Source organism: Rhinoderma darwinii, chromosome 1, assembly GCF_050947455.1.
Source record: "Rhinoderma darwinii isolate aRhiDar2 chromosome 1, aRhiDar2.hap1, whole genome shotgun sequence".
Taxonomy (NCBI): Eukaryota; Metazoa; Chordata; class Amphibia; order Anura; family Rhinodermatidae; genus Rhinoderma; species Rhinoderma darwinii.
Genome location: NC_134687.1, coordinates 643,481,701 through 643,505,830, shown reverse-complemented (window position 1 = coordinate 643,505,830; position 24,130 = coordinate 643,481,701). Strand labels below are relative to the sequence as shown.

Genomic DNA, 24,130 nt, shown 5'->3' with positions numbered 1-24,130 from the left:
AAGACTCAATCCCAAAGAATTTACCATTGCGATTTGTTGGCTTATTGTAGATGTGTAAATCCCATCAGCTCCACCCCCTCCGTTTTTCCATCTCACAAATTTTGGCCTGCCTCCACGTTGGCTTGGCTCATGGACTCAGATTGGCTACTCTATAAAGGGGCAGGTTTCAACACTATCTAGTTTTTCCAACACTTAATGACTTTCCGCGCTCCAATTAAGACTTTTTTGCAGAGAGTCACACATTGTGCTCCTTCTCATCCATCTCCTCTCGAATCATGGGATCACAATCTGGTCCTTGACGCTCTCCAGGCTGCACCCTTCTAACCTTTGTGGGAAGTTTCTCTCAGGATCTTATTTTGGAAGGTAGTTCTCCTTGTGGCGATCACCTCTATCCGTAGTTTATGAGCTGGCAGCCTTGTCCTACAAACCTCCGTTTACTGTTTTTCATAGGGTCAAGGTCGTGCTACGTCCATTTCCATCTTTCCTTCCTAAGGTGGTTTCCTCCTTCCAACTTAATGAGGACATTGTCTTTCCTTCGTTTTGTTCTAAACGTTCTCATCCACGTGAACGTGCCTAACATTGCATGGATGTCGTCACAGCCACCCGGGTCCACATTGCAGCTATGAAGTCCTTCCGAAAGTCGGATTCCCTATTTGTTGTTCCTAAGGGCCCTCATAAGATTGGCCCAGCTTCAAAGGCCACCTTTGCTAGCTGGATCTGGTTGGCCGTTAAAAGTGCCTACTCTGCTAAGGGTTGATAACCTCCCTTCCGGGTCAGTGCTCATTCTACCAGGGCAGTTGGGGCCTCCTGGGAGGTGTTCTATCATGTTTTTGTCCTTCAGGTTCGTAAAGCTGTAACCTGGTCCTCGTTACATATTTTTCTGAGGTTTTACTGGATCCATTCTTTGGCCTCTGCCGATGCCAGTTTGGGTCGGATTGTGTTGCAAACAGCCATTGTTTAGGCTGCTCGCATGGCTATGATTCTTTTTTCCGACCCTAATGGACTACTTTAGGATGTCCAATGGTACTGTGTTCCCCAGTGAGTACTTTAACGAGAACACAGGATTTTTGTACTTACCAGTAAAATCTCTTTCTCGTTAAATTCACTGGGGGACACAGGTTCCGCCCTATTTCTTTACTGTTATGTTTTTGGGCTTCTTGAGGTTGCTTTTCTCATGGAAAACATATTGTGTTAAATCTTCTCTGCTCCTCTACTGCTCTTGGTACAAGAGGAGCTGAGTGTTCAACAGAGGTTATAGCCCACTGGGTGGAGCCACACTTTTTTTCATACTTACCTAGTATCAGTCTCCTAGTGACTGCGGCTTATACCCATGATACTGTGTCTCCCAGTGAATTCAACGAGAAAAAGATTTTACTGGTAAGTACAAAAATTCTGTTATCTATCTGCTCAACTACTTCTGAGCCATAACATAAGAGATCACACTGCATGTTCCCTTTATTTATAATGTCACCTCAGCTGCTGCAGAACCTCAAAGTTCATATCAATCACTGACTGCATAATGTATCATGTCTTGTGAGATGCGAGCAATGTCTCCCCAGTATCCGCCATGTGTCAAGTTGTAAGGAGTCAGGTCTTCATTGTGTGGGGAAATGTCTTCATTTTAATTTTCTAAGCTGCAAATTCTCACCTGAGAGAGATGCCATAAATGTCTGATAACTGGGGTCCCACCTGTATGTGGAGAACGGGGTGCCCCAAATAGCCTGGTGAGGTGATGACTGCATCCAGGTGAAGAAATGACCACACATGTGCACGACTCTCTCCATTCACTTGTATACGAGTTCCAGAAACAGCCGAGCACGGCCAGAGGTGGGAGCCGCATCTATCAGACATTTCTGGCATATCCTGCGGAGAAATTTCCATGTTGGTCATACCCCTTTTAATCCATGTCGTGACGGCTCTGAGAAGATGTTTCTCTCAATGATCAATAAGTGAGGTTCTGTTTTTTTTTTACACATGATGTTGTCCCCTGTATGATTTTCCATCTTCTCCTCATAAAGACATCTGCAGTACTAGATCCTCCAGTTTCCCCATGTTCTCCTCCACAACGTTCTTTCTCCTGAAAGACCCACCAAGGATGGACAAGGACAGGAATGAGATGAGCAGAAGAATATTAAACTTCACCTTGGACATCATCTACCTGCTGAGCGGAGAGGTAAACTTTTCTACATTATAGAACAAGTCACACATAGGGAAAGGACAATACGTTATAGGAATAATCCATTGTCCTGTATAACAGCGTCCAGACCTTCCAAGTGATGTCAAGAAGCTGAAGATCAGCCACCAATATGGTCAGTTATGTGTCATGTCACCAGTGAAGCAATAGTAATGTTGTAGAGCAATGAGAATGACCAGGAACCAGGAGGATCAGGATGACATCTATATAGAAACATAGAAGATGACTGCAGGAGGAGAGCACATGGTCCATCTTGTACCCCTAATATTATTTCCTCTTTAGTTTTGGCCTCGTTCTATTTTCTCAATGTCTTTTTGTAGATGAGGTCTCCAGTATTACAGATGTAGGGTCACTAGAGCTCTATACAGCGGGGTCACAATCTCCCTCTTTCTACTGAGGGGGCAATACTGTGTTCAGTTCTCTAAGTGTCTCTCTCCATACACAGGAGTACACAATAGTGAAGAAGACATCGGGTGACTGTACGACTCCCATCATCCATGAGTCAGGAGGATGGAGCAGTAGTCCCATCAGAGAGCCTCCCCCTCACTCCCGGATACATGAGAAGAAGATCTTAGAACTTATTTACAAGATGACTGAGCTGCTGACTGGAGAGGTGACACTGCTGGGAATGCTGGGAAATTCTACAGTAACAGCACTGGAGGTGTCTGGGTGATGACTGTATCATTGTGTGTGTCAGGTTCCTATAAGGTGTCAGGATGTCACTGTCTATTTCTCCATGGAGGAGTGGGAGTATCTAGAAGGACACAAGGATCTGTACGAGGAGGTCATGATGGAGGACTACCGGCCGCGCACATCACAAGGTGAGAAGAGACAGATATATATTGGCATTACTGTGGGCACAGGCTGGACTGGCGGCATGTTGAAGCCATGTTGAGAACACCTGCTGTAAATCTGTGATGTGGGGGCCATTACATTACACATCTGTGTACATTTGTGGGGAGGGTAATTCATCACGTGAGTCTTCTCCTGCCAGGGTGGGACTGGCCCACACGTCATGATGTCATCTCATTTAGACCACGCCCACATTTTAACCCCTTTCCGCCACAGCCATTTTTTCAGATTTTCATTTTTTCCTCCCCACCTTCCAAAAGCCATAACTTTTTAATTTTTTCATCGATTGAAGCGGCATAAGGGCATATATTTTGCGGGACAAGTTGTAGTTTTTAATAAAACCATTTTGGGGCACCTGCGAGGTTTTAATCACTTTTTATTCCATTTTGTTTTTTGTTTTTTTAAATAACATTTTATTGAGGTTTTACAGAGAGGCAATATGTGAGTTACAATATGCATAAGAGCCACACTACATACAATATACGGGTAATTGTTATAATTCACAATAAGAAGAATCGTATGTACAATTCGTTATCTCAATATTAAACAGAACAAATCATAGAAACAGAACATTAAAGAAGTATGAGCATCTTGTTGTATGTTCTCACCACATGCACCCAACGTCAAGGGGGAGGGGGTAGAGAAGGAGGCAATAGAGAAGGAGGGAAAAGAAACGCTCAAGGAGAGAGGTCTCCAAGAACATCAGGCCTTGTGGGAATGTTTAGAAAGTATTCCCAAACTAGAATATCAATCGACATTATCCAACACAGGGGGGGGGGGGGGTTCTGCACCCCAGAGGTGTTGAAAGGAGTTATTTTTATAGAATTCAGACCAGGGTGCCCAGATAGTTTGGTATTTGAAATGAGAGTGATCGTCAGGATGCGAGAGCTCCCCCATTCTCACAAGCTGGGCTCCCTTCCTAAGCCAATGGCTTATTGGTGCCACAACCTCGGTCTTCCAATACAACGGTAGTAAAGATTTGGCCTCCGCGAAGAGCTGTAACCATAGCTCCTTGGGGGCCACCCCAGGGAATGTTGGTCACAGGTTTAGGAACACTACACGAGGGGTAATAACAATAGAGGAATGAGTTATGGTGTTGAGGACATTTTGTATCTGGACCAAAAGGGGGAGATTTTCTCACACTCTCACCACAAGTGTAGATATATTCCCAGGTCTTTATGGCACCTCCAACAGTCTGTGGAGATTTTGTTACACATTTTATGCAATACCCAGGGAGTCTTGTACCACCTAGAGGTCAGTTTGTATGAGGATTCTTGCAAATTAATACATCTTGAGGTCCCAAGGGAGTTTCGAAAAATCTCCTTGGTGTCCTCGTCAGAAAAAGTAGTCTTAAGTTCCAACTCCCAAGCTTTAAGAAAGGAGGGCTGTATTGTTGAATTCATCAATGAGATTATTATAGTATAGTGTAATAAGCTTCTTAGGTGGTTGTCGAAGGAGGAGGGTTGCTTCCAACCAGGATAACAGGCGGTCTATTGGTCACTGCCTAAACGCTCCCAGGTAACACCTTTTGAGGTGAGTGTAAGTGAGAAAATTGACAGACGAGAAACCAGGTTGAGACCGCAATTCAGGGAGGGTAGGAACAGCCCCGTTAGTCAGTATGGAATCGTATGCGCTGCAGGATGCTGTTCTGGGAAGGGAAGAACAATCTCGAAATCTCTCAGTCTGCAACTGCACAAGGTCACGAACCGCCATCAGGGGAGACGGAATTTGGTGCAGAGATTTTATCCCCTCACCTTTCATCCATGTCTGATATGAACCAGAGGTTAGAGAGTTGCGAGACAAAAAAAAAAGGCTGCGTTGGGTTTGTCAAGCCACAGAAGGGCGGTAAGGGACATTCCTAGAGTGGCCTCCTCCATGGGAACCCCGAGTCTGATTGAGGTATGATCAAACCACTTAGTTATCCTGACTAATTGTACGGAGTGGTAGTAGGATTCAATATCTGGAAGCCCTATCCCCCCTGAGCGTTTATGACGGATAAGAGTGTGAAATGCTATTCTGGGTTTAGTATTATTCCAAATGTATTTAGAAAACTGTTGTCTAATGGCAGCAAAAAAGGCTCTAGGGAGGGGAATCGGGAGAGTTTGGAATAGATAAAGGAGTTTGGGGAGAATAATCATTTTAAGTAAGTTGGTTCTACCAATCCATGAAATATATGGGATATGCCAAGACAGGATAGTGGCTTTAATCTCTGAGAGTATGGGTGTGTAATTGCGTTGATACCAGTGTTCAGGTGAGGGAGTTAAATTAATTCCTAGGTATTTTATACTAATATGAGCGCAGTAGGAAGGGGGAGCTGTGTTTCAGAGACGTTAACAGAGCCGGAGTGCAGGAGACACATAGTCCCTCGGATTTGCTAGAATTCATTTTAAAATTGGATAGGTCACCAAAATGGGTAAACATCTCTTGAAGTCGTGGTAGAGCTGTGGAGGGGTTAGTGATGAAAATAGGCAAGTCATCGGCAAAAGCCGCTGTGCAATGCACTCTGTCACCAATGGAGACCCCTGACAGAAGTGGCTCCTGAGGCAGACTCTGGATTAAGGTCTCAATTGTGAGGACAAAAAGGAGGGGGGAGAGTGGGCAACCCTGTCTTGTTCCATTCCTGATCTGGAAAGGCTGTGCTAGGTGGCCATTTACTCTAACCTTAGCATGTGGGGAAGTGTACAGAGACAGGATTTTGGGAATGAAGAGTTGTGGGAAGCCGAAACGGGAAAGCGCCTTGACAATAAAGGTCCAGTCCACCCGTTTGAAAGCCTTCTCTGCATCAGTAGACAATAGAACCAAAGGGATATTTCTCGACCTGGTGTACTGGATCAGATAGAGAACTCGCGTAGTGTTGTGTTTACTCTCTCTCCCCTTAACAAAACCCGTCTCCTCTGGGTCAATCAGGAATGGGAGTGTAATGTCGGGGTAGGGAGACAGACAGGTGAGCCCTAATCTACCCGCCACTCAGTTCCTGCTTACTTGCACGGGCTGTCCTAGGCGACTGCATACAACTGGGCGACGGTCCCTACGCTCAATATGTGCACAACAGACAAGGGTACACAGAAGCTAAGGGAAATGGGGCAGTTGCCCACGGCAACACCGTGAGCAACAAGAGTAGTGAACGAGCCGAGTCAAACCAGGAGTGTACGAGGTACCAAACGCAGGGCAGGAGCTTAGTCAGTAAAGCCAGGGTCGATAAGAAGCAGAGGTCAATAGTAATAGCAGGAGCAGCAGAGCCAGGAAACAAGAAAGAATCACAGGCAAAGACCAGCAGGAAGGTATAAATAGACCGAGGGCGGGAGCTAGAACCGTCTGGCCAGGCTGTGATAGGTTCTCCCACTCCTAAGCATACCAGCCTGAGTGGTAGCAGATCCAGTCACTCTATCAGACCTAGGAGCAGGTGCAGACTGATTAACCACGGGCGCTGTATCTGGCAGATCCTTTACAGGGAGTAAGGATTGCATCCTGTTAGCTATGATTTTGGCATATAATTTAACATCCACATTCAAAAGTGATATAGGGTGATAACTACCGCATAGCGACGGGTCTTTACCCTCTTTTGGTAATACCGAAATATGTGCTTCGAGCGCTGAAGGAGAGAAATGTTGAGAAGCGTTAAGAGAGTTACATACTCTGAGGCAGAATGTCAGCAGGACGTCTCCAAACTGCTTATAGTATGAGGCTGGAAGGCCGTCAAGACCTGGGGACTTACTAGAGGGCATACTGGAGAGCGCATCACGGATTTCTTTAAGTGTAAAAGGGGATTCTAGTTGGGCTTTTTGCGTAGCAGTTAAGGTACGAAGAGAAAGGGAGTCTAGGAAAGACTCAATTATCTCAGTTCTGTCCGCAAGCTCCTTGGGCGTCTCCCCAGGACATAGGTCATACAGTGTTTGATAGAAGGAGCAAAACTCAGCAACAATGTCATTGGTGTCCTCAAGTACAGCTCCAGTAGGAGACTGGATTTTGGAGATATAGTTCTGCTTTCTTCTCTTTTTAGCTAAGTAAGCCATGAGTTTGCTCCCCTTATCACCATGCATGTAGTGTTTGTGAGTAGCAGAGGTATATGCCTTTGCCGTGCGCAAATTCAAACATTGTTTGAGTCTTTCTCTGTAAAGTATAAGCGAGGAGAGAACCCCTAGAGCTGCGGACCATTTATGCTGGTTTTCAAGGTCAGATATTCAGGAAAGAAGGTCCTCAATCTCCCGTTTCCGCTCTCTCTTCATAAACAAACCTATGCTTATGAGGATTCCTCTGATCACTGGCTTATGGGCCTCCCATATAGTGCTAGCAGAGACATCCTGTGTATCATTCTCAACAAAGTAGGACTTCAGTGCCACCTCAACTCGCTGCTTATTGCGCGAAGAGTATAGAAGAGTTTCATTAAGTTTCCAATTATATTGCCTAGGCAAAAGAGTGTGTATGTTGAGGAACATGGACATTGGGGCATGGTCAGACAGGGGAATGTTGCCTATAGAGGGGGAATCTATTAAAGGAAGTTAGCTATCCGTGATGAACAGGTAATCTAGTCTATGGTAAGATTGGTGGGGGTGGGAGTAGAAGGTATAGTCCCTAGCCGTGGGATGGAAGGATCTCCACACATCCATCAATCGTAAAGATGTTAGGAGTCTACGGATTTTCCTCAGACCTGAGTAGCTGTGAGCGGAGGTTCACATAGAGGAGTCCAGAAGGGACTGAAGCGCAATGTTGAAGTCCCCTCCCAGAAGCGTTAGGCCCTCAGAGAACTGAGAAAATGTGTCTAAAGTCGCAGATAGCCAGGGAATCTGACCCGAGTTTGGGGCGTAAGTATTCCCAATGGTAGTCAGGGTGTTCGCCCCTCTACCTTTTATGAAAAGAAAGCGGCCTGCGCCATCAGCAATCTGGGAGAAAAATTCAAAGGGAATATCAGACCTTAGAGCAATACTGACTCCGTTACGTTTGCCACTATCATTGCATGGATGGAACCATGTAGTGTAAGGCAATTTTAGGAAGGTTTGGAACTTTACCCTTCAAAAAGTGGGTTTCCTGTAGCAGCAGCACAGACAAATCCATTTTCTTAAGGGAGTGTATGACCTGGGAGCGTTTAGTAGGGAGTTGAAACTCTTGACGTTCAATGTCGTAACCTGAATACGTGACATAAATGCACCAGTATGAAGAGAGAAAGAGAAAAGATGAGAAACACAGAAAAGAGAACAATAAGAAGTAAATTGTTTTCAAATGTTTTAGTAAAGATATTTGCACTGATCCACAGTGCGGTATTAGTCAGTTAAGCACTGACTGACGGAGAGGCGTGGCGGCGGGGAGAAGAGTGAACGAGTGAATAAGAATATGCACCCGTGAACTCTTGTCATCCCGGCAACCAGGCGACTAAAATTCAAAGCAAACAGTTTTAAAGCACAGATTTTAAACCACCTGAAGAAAAAAAAATTGACGTTAGGACAATAAATCCGTACACAAACATATCCCTAGACAGACCTAGCATGGATTCAAATAAAACACAATCCTAAGCAGGGCCGCAAGTCTATCATGGAGGGTTATTTGCCGGTCTCTTAGTTGGGCGGGTCTGGGGTTCAGCCAGACATCAGGCTTAGGCAGAGAGGGAAGATAGGCTACATCCGTGTAAGGTTGTCAAAAGGGGATGGCGGTATGGTCGCGGTCTAGTGGAGGGCAAGCTTTCTCTAGATCTTCCGCTGAGCGAACAATGAACAACCGACCTTGGAAATGGTAGGATAGTCCAAAAGGGAAAAGCCATTTGTACGGTATTTTTAGGGATCGGAGGCGGTCCGTGACGATCCCTAGAGACCTACGTTTGGATAGGGTGGTCGGGGAAATATCCTGAAAGAAAGTCAGTTTATGTCCCTCAAACATAAGGTCAGGCATATCCCGTGTCTTGCGGAGCACCGCTTATTTGACAGGAAAAGACAGTAGCTTGCATACGATATCCCTTGGTGGTTCACCTTCTTTGGGTTTTGGACGTAGAGCCCTATGTGCTCTTTCAATCTGTAGGTCTGGGGGCGAATCACGGTTGAGGACAAAGTCCAGGATTTTCTTAGTCATGCACATGGTCTCATGCGGAGGGAAGTTTTCCGGCATTTCCCTTATCTGCAAATTATTGCGCCTCCCCCTATTGTCCTGATCTTCCAGATAGGTGTGAAGAGAATTCAGATGAGTTTGACAAGCCTGAAGAGCCGAGGAGGTCGCGTCTCCGTGAGTGAGAAGAGCAGTTTGTTCAAGTAGCTCAACTCTAGCTCCAATGTGGTGGACTTCCTGCTTAATATCGGCAAGTTCTCGCATTACAGGTTGTAGGGCTTTCTCGATAATCTTTTGCAAGCCTTTAGTAGAAATGGAGATCATAGAAGGTGGGTCAGGTGCCACTTCTTCCTCTATGTAACTTTCAGCATCAGAAGTGTCACGATGATCATTAGGCAGCAGTGACTGTTTAGTGGAAGATGTAGATCGTTGGGGCGAGCGTCTTTTCAGGAATTTTTTTCCATGTCCGGTTGGGATTTCTTTTGTTTGGGGGTAGTAGGAGGGTCTCCGTGTTTAGCCTGACCAATTTTCACCATCTTGCTTTGTATATGTGTCTGAGGGAGCCAGGAATGAAAAGGCCACATTACGATCACATTTGGTAGCAAATGATCTGATTGGCAGGAGAGTACCCCAGTGTCCAGAAGGCAAGGCAGCCGTGTAGCTTATGAAGGCCTACGTGGAAGGCAAGGTGCGGCTCTCAAGTGGGTCTAGGCAGGAAAAGATAATCCTGTGGACAGGAAAGGGCAGGGATTGCACACTGTAAGGTTGCCGAGCCTAGCAGGTGCAGTAACAGAGGTCCTCGTGGGTTTTTCGCCCAATTGGGAAAAAGGGGTAGTGTCACTTACCCCCTGACGTGCAGGAATAGGAACCGGCCGCACCTTGGATGCAGGGATGGGAGAGGCTGGTGTGGTAACCCTGCAGCCTGGATCCCAGAAGCAGGTGAAGCCTCTAAGCTGGTGTTGAGGTTTGAAGCAGCAAGTCAGTGCAGTGAGGCAATTCCCTCCAACTGAGGACCCACCTCCAGCGAAGGTGGTGTCCGGTCCAGCAATCCGATGCAGTCCGCCGACACGAAATCGGGGCCGGGGATCCGGGCCTCCGACTATGCCGCAGGTCAACGGGAGCTCCAGTGTGCTCCGGAGAGCAGCAGCTAGTGTGGGAACTAGGCACAGTGGTGTGGCAGCCCCTCCAGCCTGTGTTCTTCTGCCTGCAGAGGCTGGGCCCGTCTCAACGGGAGTCGTCGGGGACCCGCCGCTCCAAAATCAAGGCCGGGGATCGGGGCCTCTAGCTAGGCCGCGAAACGACGGGAGCTCTGATGGGCTCCAGAGGATGGCAGCTGTTGAGGGAACTGGGCACAGCATTGTCAGCCTCTCCGTCCCGGACTCCACTACTTACGTCAGCTGAGCTCGCCTCAATGGGAGTCGTCGGACCGCCGCTCCCAAAACGGGGCCGGGGATACAGCCTCCTTGCTGGGCCGCAACACACCAGTTGCCCAGATTTGTGCCGGACCCGGTTCGATCCGCTCCCCAGGATGTAGGGAACACAGCCACGCAGGAGCAATCACCCCCAGAGGTTTTAGGAGGGCGGATGGCAGCTGATGCTACCAAGATTGCCGGAGCTCCTGAACGGCACGTCGGCTCCTGTCGACATCGTAACCACGCCCATCCTTTATTAAATTTTTTTGTGGGAGGTGAGGTGACCAAAAAACAGTGATTCTGGCGTTTTTTACATTTTTCTTTTTACGGTGTTAAATAATGGTATATTGAAATAGTTCCGACTTTTGCGGATGCCGCAATACCAATTCTGTTTATTTTTTTAGGGGGAAAATGGGTTAAAGGGGTTTTCTTTTACTTTTTAATATTTTTTATTTTACATAATGAAAAACATTCAACAGCTTTTTACTTTTTTTTTTTTATAATGTATTGCAGTATAACGTCTTTCTGACAGACTTCTGTTAAGCTCTGCCAGAGGTAGGTGGTAATAGGAGCACAAAGATGGCAGACATGGGGCTGCTATAACAGCCATCTGCTTCTAACGATTTAAATGCCACAGTCGCTAATGACTGTGGCATGTAACGGGTTAAACTAGCGGGATCGCTCTCGAGCTTGATCCCGCCCGTTAATGTGAAGTGTCAGCTGTATTATACAGCACACATCAGCTTTGTATGGAGCGTGCTCAGCCTGTGAGCCCGCTCCATACTTCCCCTACCCGGCTATGACGTAACTGTATGTCGGGAAGGGGTTAAGAAACCGGGCAAGTCTGAGCAACTTCAGTGAGAGTTCAGGAGAACAACAGCTTCCGATATGTCGCTCTGCTAATCCTGACTCTGAGGATCACAATGGAAATATATGAAGAACGGCACTTTCCGCACGTCGAAATGTCAAAACTCTTTAAATTGCTCTAATAAATAAAAACTTTAACATTTAGTTTCCCCAACACCAGTTATTAAAGGTTAAAAAACACGAGAGGGTAGAGAATGACGAGGGATGTGGATTTATTATCTCCAAACTGACCATTTCTTCCACATTCACTTTTTACTTTAGTGACGTTGTAAATTCACTGTACAATCCGCATACACAGATACATACACTGTACAATCCACACACATACATACATACATACATACTTACATACATACATACATTCGCTGTACAATCCACTTCCACTGTTCTACATACACATACACACATATACACACTCACACACACATGTACATACATCCACTATACAATTCACTTCGATTGTGATATATACACACACATACACACACTGTTCAGACATAACATTAAAACCAGTGACAGGTGAAGAGAATAACATTGATTATCTGGTTACAATGGCTCCTGACAAGGGGGGGGGGGGGTATATTAGGCAGCAAGTGATCACTCAGTTCTTGAAGTAGATGTTGGAAGCAGAGAAATGGGCAGGTGTACGGACGTGACAGATTGTGACAATAGCCAAATTGTGATGTCCAAACGACCAGGGCACAGCATCTCCAAAACATCCGGTCTTGTGGGGTGTTCCCGGTATGCAGTGGTTAGTGCCAGCAAAAAGTGGTCCATGAAAGGACAACCGGTAAACCAGAGACCGTATCATGGGCGCCCAAGGCTCATTGAATGCGCATGGGGAGCGAAGACTAGTCCAAATGGACCGATCCCACAAAGGAGCTACTGTAGCACAAATTGCTGAAGAAGTTACTGCTGGCTATGATAGAAAGATGTCAGATCACACAGAGCATCGCAGCTTACTGCAGTTGAGGCTGGCATGCCGACCCCTGTCCACCGCTAAAAGAGCCTACAATGGGCACATGCATCAGAACTGGACCATGGAGTAATAGAAGTTGGCCTGGTCTTATGAATCACATTTTCTTTTACATCTCATGGACAGACGGGTGCGTGTGCACTACATCGTTTACTTGGGGAAGATAAAGCACCAGGATGTATTAAACCGAAAATGATTCCTAAAAAAAAATATATGACTTGTCCCGCAAACAACAAGGCCTCAAATAACTATGTAAGACATCCAGAGTGATCGGAAGAAAGCAGGAATAGATTGGGCAGTGTCACCGTTGTATAGATAAGTATAAAAAGATTTATTAGGAACGTACAACGCATCTCAAGGTCGATCGGAGCTCTTCCTCTGGTAAATTGTACGTGATGCTGGAGGCCTGTAGGTTGGAGCAGCAGTCACAGACCCTACTTGAATCAACCTATCCTAGTGTTGTGCCTGCTGCACAACTGATTCTGATGAGCATTACTGTGTAGCCTTAAAAATGAAAAGTTATGGCTGATGGAATGTGAGGAGGCAAAACCCAAAAAATTATCTTGGTCCTCATGGCAAAAAATTGCTCAGTTCTTTAGCGGCTAAAAAGCAGATGACACCTTTGTATTTTTTTTGACTAGCAGGGCAAGAGATGCGTCCTGCCGCTTTAATGTGTGTATGGTCACTGTTATAGCGTAATTTTATTATTATAGAGTAAAAAGCCGTCTCTCCCCTGCGACACCATTAGCTCTCATTTGCCCATCGGCCACATGAGGCCTGCGAACTACCACTAGGACCCAAGCACAGTTGGTGAGGACCAATGTTCGCTCTAAGACTTAGCAGCTCCTGAGCGGAGCAGTTAGGGAGCAGGGCAAGTCTCCATCAATGGTGGGCGTTCCGATGACCAAAAGTAATACCCCCAATAAACACTAATATAGCGTACTAAATGAGACCATAAGAAAACTTATTTTGAGTTAGTTTTAATTACTTTTATAAATACTATAATATTACAAGTACACCAGTAAAATAGACCGCTATAAACTATTGTTAGCACTACCTTTTTATGTAAGTATTCACAAATACGTGTTACGATTCCCCTTGTCAAAGGGCTGTGTCCCTACATACAGACAGTATCACACTGTGAAGGGACACGTCCTCCTGACAAGGGGAATGGTAATATCCATTTGTCTATCAGTCCTAGACTGCACAAAGACTTTTTGTGAAATACAAGGATTTCCTATAATAAACTTCATGGCGACTTCTCCCAGCCATGACCCATTTCTGCGGATTTTGCCACTCCGATGTCTTTGGCTCATCACTTTACCTACATTTCCACACCTATAAACAAAGATAAAATTATCATGGTGCCGCACACTGTGCCCCTAAATATAATAGCCCCAAACACTATGCTCCTGAATATAATTGTGTCAAACTGTAATGAATCGGGGTAGGGAGACGGACAGGTGAGCCCTAATCTACCCGCAACTCAGTCCCTGCCTACTTGCACGGCCCGCCCTAAGTGACGGCGTACAACTGGGCGACGGTCCCTACGCTCAGTAAGTGCAAGACAGACAACACAAGACAAGGGCACACAGAAGCAAAGGGGGAAGTAGGGGCAGTTGCTCACGGAAACACTGTGAGCAACAGGCAGAGGTGAATGAGCCGAATCAAACCAGGGGAGTAAGTAGTAGCAAAATCAGAGCAGGAGAAGTCAGGCAAGTCAGGGTCAATGTAACAGCGGTCAATCAGGTAAATAGCAGAAATCGCAGAGCCAGGATACCAGACAATCATAGGCAAGGAACCTGATGCAAGTGAGGGTATAAATAGACCATGGTCGGGAGCTAGAACCATCAGGCCAGGCTGTGATAGGTTCGCCCTCTTCTCAGACTGCAAGCCTGAGTGGTAACAGATCGCGTCACTCTAGCAGACCTTGGAGCTGATGAAGGCTAATTAACCACGGGCGTCGACACAGAACCTGTATATACTGCCACACAGCACGCCCTTGTATATAGTGCCAAACTGCCCCCCTCTTGTAAATAGTGCCACACAGCCTTATATTGTACTTACCTTTCCTCTTTCCCGCAACGGACAGAGCGCTGCACAGCCTTGCGGGCAGGACCGCTTTCGCAGACCACCGTTATGCAGTGACGTTATCATGCCAGCCTGTGAAGGGGGTCTTCCCAACGCATTATAGGCTGCATTATTTGTATCTGCATCCTGAGGACGCAGATGCAAGTGAATGTGGCTGTCGCTAGCGCCGGGTCCGCCCTCCGGTGCTAGCGACACCACCGGCATGATCTGCCACTGCATCCACCCACCGGCTGTGACAGTGCGCGGACTTAGTGTTAGTTTAGTGAGCACAGCCACGCACTTTATAGGGAACAGTTGTGGGGACACAAATACTATAATTAATTTACGCTCTAAAAGTAAACATGGAATTGCAGGTCTTGAGGGAAGTGTCTGATATATAGACAGATATACAATGGTCATGTATTCATTCACTGTGTGTTTTCTACAGATGGATCCATTAGGAGAAATCCACCAGAGAGATGTCCCAGTCCTCTGTATTCCCAGGACTGTCCAGAGGAAAATCACAATGTCCCAGAGAATCATCAGGTAAATGAAGCTGAGCCGTATACCAGATCTATATAGGGGGGTGCGGAGCTTTTGGGTCTTGCGATCATAAATGTGGTCATAGATTTTGGTGGTTTCTTATGTTGATGTGTTAGATTCTTCGCACTCTGCTGTATTGTACTGAATTGTTACATATGTGAAATCAGGGGGAAGATCTGACTTATATTAAAGCGGAGGATGAAGCCGAAATAGAGCGGGTGAGGGGCGATCAACCGTGTAAGAGTGAAGTTGAGGAGGAAATTCCAGGAGGTGTTACCACAGGTGAGTAATAATTAATTCATAAAGTGACTTCAGCGAAAAGCTGAACCGAACACTAAAGTTAGTAGAAGATGGAGGCGCATAAATGGAGTGGATGGCAGATGAATAGCATGAAAGCAGTTAGAGGATCTGTCACCAGTTTATTAATTCCCTATCTCCTAACAGTGTAATGTTTTCTGTAGGACACTATCCAATCGTCATACAGCTTCTACCCCTTCCCGCCCAGCAACACTGAATGGTCCCCGGTTATAAGTGGTGTACCCCAGGGTTCAGTGCTGGGACCACTATTATTCAACTTATTTATTAACCCCTTCAGGACTGAGCCTGTTTTGGTCTTCAGGACGAAGCCGATTTTTCAAATCTGACGTGTCACTTTATGTGGTAATAACTCTGGAATGCTTTTACCTATTCAAGCGATTCTGAGATTGTTTTCTCGTGACATATTGTACTTTATGTTAGTGAAAAAATTTGGTCGATAAATTCAATATTTAATTGTGAAAAACATCAAAATGTAGAGAATTTTTCGAAATTTAAATCTATCTGCTTGGAAGACAGATAGTATTACCACACAAAATACTTACTAGTTTATATTTCCCATATGTCTACTTTATATTTGCATCGTTTTTGGAACCTTATTTTATTTTTCTAGGACGTTACAAGGCTTAGAACTTTAGCGCCAATTTCTCATATTTTCAAGAAAATTTCAAAAGGCTATTTTTTCAGGGACCAGTTCAGTTCTGAAGTTAGTTTAGGGGCCTTATATATTAGAAAGTCCCCATAAATGAACCCATTTTGAAAACGGCACCCCTCAGAGTATTCAAAACAGCATTCAGAAAGTGTTTTAACCCTTTAGGCATTTCAAAGGAATTAAAGCAATCTACAGGTGTAATTTACAGATTTCATTTTTTTTGCCAAAATTCATATGTAATCCATTTTTTTTTGTAACACAGAAGGTTTTACCAGAGAAATGCAACTCAATATTTATTGCCCAGATACTGCACTTTTTTAGAAATATCCCACATGTGGCCCTAGTGTGCTAACGGACTGAAGCACAGGCCTCAGAAGCAAAGGAGCACCTAGAGGATTTTGGGGCCTCCTTTTTTAGAATATATTTTAGGCACCATGTCAGATTTGAAGAGTTCTTGTGCTGCCGATACAGTAAAAACAGATAAAAAGTGACCCCATTTTGGAAACTGCACCCCTCAATGAATCTTTCTAGTGGTATAGTTAGCACTTTGACCCCACAGTTGTTTTGCAAAATTTATTTGCATTCGTGTGTGAAGATGAAAACCTACTTTTTTTCTGAAAAAACATAGAAATTTTAGATTTTAAAAAAGAATAAAGGACAAAAAGTAATTTGTAAAGCAATTTCTCCCGATTACAGCAATACCACATATGTGGTAATACACTGCTGTTTGGACCCACAGCAGGGCTCAGAATAGAAGGAGCGTCATTTGGATTTTGGAGCGCAGATTTTGCTAGAATAGTTTTTAGTGCCATGTCGCGTTTGCAATGCACTGGGGGGGGACCAAAACAGTGTAAACACCCCAAAAGTGACCCCATTTTGAAAACTACACCCCTCAAGGAATTTTTTCTAGTGGTGTGATCACTTTATTAACCCCATAGTTTTTTTGCAGAATCTTGTGGACATCTGGCGTGAAAAAGAACATATGACAAATGCTTCATTTATAGGACAGAATTTTCAGACACAGAGCATGCAAGTGAAGAAAAGCACCTCAACATTTATCAGGATATTTCTTCTGAGTTTAGAAATACCCCCAAATTGGCCCTAATTCTCTGTTGCTGGACATATGGTCAGGGCCGGAAAATATTGGAACATCACAAGGATTTTGAGGCCTTATTTTACTTGGATGATTTTTGGGCACATTTCATGTTTGCATAGGCCTAAAAAATTGTGCAGATACTACACCATATTACAAATCCTAGATATTCATCTAGGGTTATAATGGGAATTTTTAGTTTTGTTATGGGGATGTTCAAATTTTAAATGGTGAATTGGTTATGGTAAATGGGAGGGACGGCAATTGTAAATGAAAGGGACAGATGAAAATAAAATTTAGAAATCCAGAGAGGTGTGGTATATCCGGAAGCACTCCTTCATACACAGTCCAGGGTGGGTGGGACAGGTGTTACACTGGTATGTTGTGTCTTTTCTTATGCCTCTTTTGGCACAGACACGACACCTCTTCTGGGGGGTGGCTTTTTTTTTAGGTGGGCGGCACTTCACCAGGAAACTGCTGTCCTGGAACTATCCTGGGGACATCCGTACTTGCAGAGGCAGAACTTTCTCCTACCTCTGCCACATTCCCAAAGAGAAGGGACTTGATTACCTTCTCCTGGTACTCCAGGTATGTCCCCTCCTGACCAGTGCTCCTGTATATTACAAAGGAGTTGTACAATGTCATTTGTACACCGCAAGTTTTTTATACCAAATTTTTGATTTCCGCATGGCATTGTACGGCTTGAGCATCTGGTCAAAAAGGTCCACTCCCCCCATAAATTTGTTATATGCCTGGATGCAGACAGGCCGTGACGTGGTGGTGGGTGTTGCACCACGCACAGGGACAAGAGAGCAGGTGGCATCATGAATGGATGTTAGCATCAACACATCCCTCTTGTCCCTGAATTTCAAAAATAGGACCCCTTCGCCTTGGACCGCCCTGCTCTCCCCACGCTGCAGGGGTTGGCCGAGAAGGGTTTTTGGGAGCGGTCTCTGTTTTTTGCGGACCGTCCCACACGCCACCGTTTTTTGTTCCACCAGGCATTTGAACAGGGGTACACTTGTGTACCAGTTGTCAATATACAAGTGGTACCCCTGATTAAACAGTGGGTGCAGGAGGTCCCAGACAATCCTCCCAGTTGTGGTCAGGACGGGTGGACAGTTTGGGGGTTCAATCTGACTGTCTCTTCCCTCGTATATTTTAAAAGTATGTGTGTAGCCCGACTCCGACTCACACAACTTGTAGATCTTGATGTCATACCTGGCACGTTTGTTGGGCAAATACTGCCTGAACTTCACCCTTCCCTTCAAATGCACCAGGGACTTGTCAATAGCAATTTCTCTTCCAGGGGTATATGACATGGAAAACTTGTGGGCCAAATGGGAAATAAGGGGTCTAAATTTATAGAGTCAATCGAAATTTGGGTGATCCTGGGGGGGGGGGGGGGCGGCACTGGGAATTATCATTGAAGTGCAAAAACTTCTGTATTGCCTCAAAACGAGCCCTTGGTGTTGTGGTGCGGTATAAGGGGCAGTGGTAAAGAATATCAGTGGACCAATAGGCCCTCACTGATGGCTTCTTTGTTAGGCCCATATTTAGGACCAATCCCCAGTACTGCAGCATTTCTGCTTTGTCGGTGGGATGCCACCTGTATGGCCTGGCATAAAAACTACCGGGGTTGGCAGTAATAAATTGTTGAGCACAAAGATTAGTTTGCTCAACAATTTTGTCCACAATGCTGTCCGAAAAAAAAGCTGAAAAAACTCAATTTCAGACAGCCCTGCTGTCTGGACTTGGACCTTTGCAGCAGCAGTAAAGTCCGGTACTTGGGGGGTGTAGGAGGTTGGGGGCAACCAATTAGGTTCAGGTGCAGGTGTAACCTGAACACTAACCCTCCTGCGACTGCGAGGAGGTTCCTCAGTGTCACTTGAGGAAGAGGACAACACAAAAGCGGACCCTACATTACTCGCAGTATATGTGGCCGATGCCAGCATCTCATACGCCTCCTACGCAGAAAATGTTTTGCGGGCCATTTTTTATTTTTGTGTACAATAAAGGTTTATGTAATCTTGTATACTGTAGAAAGTGTATACAAAAAAATGTAGAATAGAACTTTTTTTTTCTAAATACTAACACTAACGTACACTAATATATATTTTTTAATTTTTTTATTTTATGACACTATAACTGACTAACACTAAACTACACTTGCAAAAAGACGATGACTAACTGACAATCACACACTGACTGACGCTAACTGACTGAGACTAACGGACGCTGACGAACAGGCGGTCTGACGATGACTAACGGACGATCTGACGCTAACGGACGATCTGACGCTAACGGGCGATCTGACGCTAACGGGCGATCTGACGCTAACGGGCGATCTGACGCTGATAGGCGGTCTGACGCTGATAGGCGGTCTGACATTGACTAAATTGACGCTGACTAACACTGACTAAATTGACACCAACACGGACGCTGACTAACACTGACTAAATTGACGCTGACTAGATCTGACTAAACTAACACTGACGATGACTAACGGGCGATCTGGCGCTAACGGGCGATCTGACGCTAACGGGCAATCTGACGCTAACGGGCAATCTGACGCTGACAGGCGGTCTGACATTGACTAAATTGACGCTGACTAACACTAAATCGACACTAAAACTGACTAGTGACGCCGACTAACACTAACTAAATTGACGCTGACTAGATCTGACTAATCTAACACTGGCTAAATTGACGCTGACTAACACTGACTAGATCTGACTAAACTAACTAAAGGGTTTTTTATTTTATTTTTTTGAATAAAAAAAAAAAAAAAAGGAACAAAAGAAAAGCTCCCTTATAGACTGGGAGAGGAGGGGAGAGGGTGATCACAGTTTGGGACTGCGATCAAGGGGTTAATGTGGGTTTTAAGTGTTTTTTTGTTCAACACTCGTTGCACACGACGGCTGCAGGCTCTGATCTCCTCCACTTCCTGACTCCAACAGAGGAGATCAGAGCCTGTGACGTTGATCTCTAACGTGCTAAGCTCCAATTGATTAGTCTGTACAGACTAACCAATCGGAGCCTCTCTAACGAGGGACCGCTTCGATTGGTCCCTTGTACTCTGCCTGGACACCAGGGCAGGCAGACTACACAGTTAACCGCCTCTGCGGTGTAGCGCCGCGCGGCGGTTAACTTTTAAATTGCCGACGAAACTGCACGTCAAGGTGCATGAACTTCACAGCTTGACGTGCAGTTACGTCAAGGTATGGGGAGGGGTTAATGATATAGAGGATGGGATTAATAGCACTGTTTCTATTTTTGCAGATGACACCAAGCTATGTAATATAGTTCAGACTATGGAAGATGTTCGTGAATTGCAAGCTGATTTGGACACACTAAGTGTTTGGGCGTCCACTTGGCAAATTAAGTTTAATGTAGATAAATGTAAAGTTATGCATCTGGGTACGAACAACCTGCATGCATCATATGTCCTAGGGGGAGCTACACTGGGGGAGTCACTTGCTGAGAAGGATCTGGGTGTACTTGTAAATTATAAACTAAATAACAGCATGCAGTGTCAATCAGCTGCTTCAAAGGCCAGCAGGATATTGTCGTGTATTAAAAGAGGCATGGACTCACGTGATCGGGATGTAATATTACCACTTTACAAAGCATTAGTGAGGCCTCATCTAGAATATGCAGTCCAGTTCTGGGCTCCAGTTCATAGAAAGGATGCCCTGGAGTTGGAAAAAATACAAAGAAGAGCAACGAAGCTAATAAGGGGCATGGAGAATCTAAGTTATGAGGAAAGATTAAAAGAACTAAACCTATTTAGCCTTGAAAAGAGATGACTAAGGGGGGACATGATTAACTTATATAAATATATGAATGGCACATACAAAATATATGGTAAAACCCCCTCAAAAAACAAGGGGGCTCTCCCTCCGTCTGGAGAAAAAAAGGTTCAACCTGCAGAGGCGACAAGGCTTCTTTACTGTGAGAACGGTGAATTTATGGAATAGTCACCGCAGGAGCCGTCACAGCAGGGACAGGAGATGGCTTTAAAAAAGGCTTAGATAATTTCCTGTAATGAGAAAATATAAACTCCTGTGTCAATGTGTAGAAATGTTGTTTCATCCCTTCCCTTGGTTGAACTTGATGGACATGTGTCTTTTTTTAACCGTACAAACTATGTAACTATGAATATCAGAGAACATGACGGGGAGCAGGTATAGGAGGAGAGGACTACAACTCCCAGCATGTCTAGGCTGTTATGTGATATTAGTGGACATTACACGGAGGAGGTATAAGAGTAGAGGACTACAACTCCCACCATTCCCCTGGCTCCAGCTTTCACACAATTGCCTAAACCTATAAAAGAAGAAAAAAACGCTGAATCCATCACTTCTCCACACAGCACAGAAGCCCCGCCCCCTCACAGAGCTCCGCCCCTCACCAAGCCCTCACATCATGTGATTGTCACAGGACCTTTATCCAACACTTCTCTCCACTGATAAGCTCCGCCCTCCCTGCCCCAGTCACATGGTTGTGACATTATCTCAGGTCTCGGACAACTCCTGCAGCGGTCACATGTTTCTCATCACAGGTCCTTCATCCATTCTTCATTCTTTCCACTTCTAAGCTCCGCCCCCTGATACACCGGTCACGTGATCTTGATATCGTCACAGGTCCTCCATCCACTACTACTTTCTATTGCTAAGCTCCGCCCCTCCTGCGCCGGTCCCATGGTGGTGACATCAGCACAGGTCCTTCAGCGATTTCAGTATTCGAGGTAGAGACCAGGCGCTGGTCGGGTGTTCTCTCTGTTATCAGTCGTTGCTGTAGGAGTGTGTATCAATCATTGAGTGACCCCGCCCACTGGAGTCCTAAACCCAGACTGAGCAGGGATTTAACCCCATCAGTGCCGGCCTCTTTGGGGTAAGTTGCTATTTCTGGTCTTTGTAGTGGTCTGTTGTTTTGTGGGACGAGTCGTATTTTGTAATGATGAACTACAACAAGGCCGATCCTCACCTCTCCGAACATTACCATAGCAAAACGTACCTGCTCTTACGGCTGCTCTGTGTCATGTGACCTCTCCAGCCTGTGATTGGCTGCAGGAGTCACATGACGCCTTCTTTTTTTTTTATATATATATATATATGTAACCTGCATCGTTGCTGTGAAGACGCGGTGTAGCCGCAGAGGATTCTGGGAACAATGACGATTGTTGCGGAACTTGACTTTCCTATTGAACTTAATAGGGAAATTCTGCAACAAATGCGCAGCGAATCCGCGGTATAAATCCGATATCCTGCGTGTTTATAATATGACACAATTCTTTTACATAAGGGAATTGCAGGCTCAGCTATTCCATAATATACACTGATTATCAGGATTGTCCCTGGTGCTATGTGTGATCACTTATATAATATATACTGATTATCAGGATTGTCCCTGGTGCTATGTGTGATCACTTATATAATATACACTGATTATCAGGATTGTCCCTGGTGCTATGTGTGATCACTTATATAATATATACTGATTATCAGGATTGTCCCTGGTGCTATGTGTGATCACTTATATAACATATACTGATTATCAGGATTGTCCCTGGTGCTATGTGTGATCACTTATATAATATATACTGATTATCAGGATGGTCCCTGGTGCTATGTGTGATCACTTATATAATATATACTGATTATCAGGATTGTCCCTGGTACTATGTGTGATCACTTATATAATATATACTGATTATCAGGATTGTCCCTGGTGCTATGTGTGATCACTTATATAATATACACTGATTATCAGGACTGTCCCTGGTGCTATGTGTGATCACTTATATAATATATACGGATTATCAGGATTGTCCCTGGTGCTATGTGTGATCACTTATATAATATATACGGATTATCAGGATTGTCCCTGGTGCTATGTGTGATCACTTATATAATATATACTGATTATCAGGATTGTCCCTGGTGCTATGTGTGATCACTTATATAATATATACTGATTATCAGGATTGTCCCTGGTGCTATGTGTGATCACTTATATAATATATACGGATTATCAGGATTGTCCCTGGTGCTATGTGTGATCACTTATATAATATATACTGATTATCAGGATTGTCCCTGGTGCTATGTGTGATCACTTATATAATATATACTGATTATCAGGATTGTCCCTTAGGTGCTATGTGTGATCACTTATATAATATATACTGATTATCAGGATTGTCCCTGGTGCTATGTGTGATCACTTATATAATATATACTGATTATCAGGATTGTCCCTGGTGCTATGTGTGATCACTTATATAATATACACTGATTATCAGGATGGTCCCTGGTGCTATGTGTGATCACTTATATAATATATACTGATTATCAGGATTGTCCCTGGTACTATGTGTGATCACTTATATAATATATACTGATTATCAGGACTGTCTCTGGTGCTGTGTGTGATCACTTATATAATATACACTGATTATCAGGATTGTCCCTGGTGCTATGTGTGATCACTTATATAATATATACTGATTATCAGGATTGTCTCTGGTGCTATGTGTGATCACTTATATAATATACACTGATTATCAGGATTGTCCCTGGTGCTATGTGTGATCACTTATATAATATATACTGATTATCAGGATTGTCCCTGGTGCTATGTGTGATCACTTATATAATATACACTGATTATCAGGATTGTCCCTGGTGCTATGTGTGATCACTTATATAATATATACTGATTATCAGGATTGTCCCTGGTGCTATGTGTGATCACTTATATAATATATACTGATTATCAGGATTGTCCCTGGTGCTATCTGTGATCACTTATATAATATATACTGATTGTCAGGATTGTCCCTTAGGTGATATGTGTGATCACTTATATAATATATACTGATTATCAGGATTGTCCCTGGTGCTATGTGTGATCACTTATATAATATACACTGATTATCAGGATTGTCCCTGGTGCTATGTGTGATCACTTATATAATATATACTGATTATCAGGATGGTCTCTGGTGTTATGTGTGATCACTTATATAATATATACTGATTATCAGGATTGTCCCTTAGGTGCTATGTGTGATCACTTATATAATATATACTGATTATCAGGATTGTCCCTGGTGATATGT

General features: G+C 44.5%; 2 protein-coding genes across 2 annotated transcripts in view; one reads left to right on the top strand and one right to left on the bottom strand.

Annotated features, from left to right (window-relative positions):
• Positions 1 to 24,130, bottom strand: part of LOC142660517 (uncharacterized) — a 479,487-nt gene that overhangs the window by 39,250 nt on the left and 416,107 nt on the right. The window lies entirely within an intron of this gene.
• The window catches only part of LOC142655263 (uncharacterized), a 96,442-nt gene that overhangs the window by 35,093 nt on the left and 37,219 nt on the right, over positions 1 to 24,130 (top strand). Inside the window, 5 exon segments of the mRNA XM_075829227.1 lie at positions 2,019 to 2,173; positions 2,640 to 2,807; positions 2,892 to 3,015; positions 14,850 to 14,947; positions 15,112 to 15,226. Coding sequence (XP_075685342.1) covers positions 2,051 to 2,173; positions 2,640 to 2,807; positions 2,892 to 3,015; positions 14,850 to 14,947; positions 15,112 to 15,226 — 628 coding nt within the window. The 5' untranslated portion in view covers positions 2,019 to 2,050.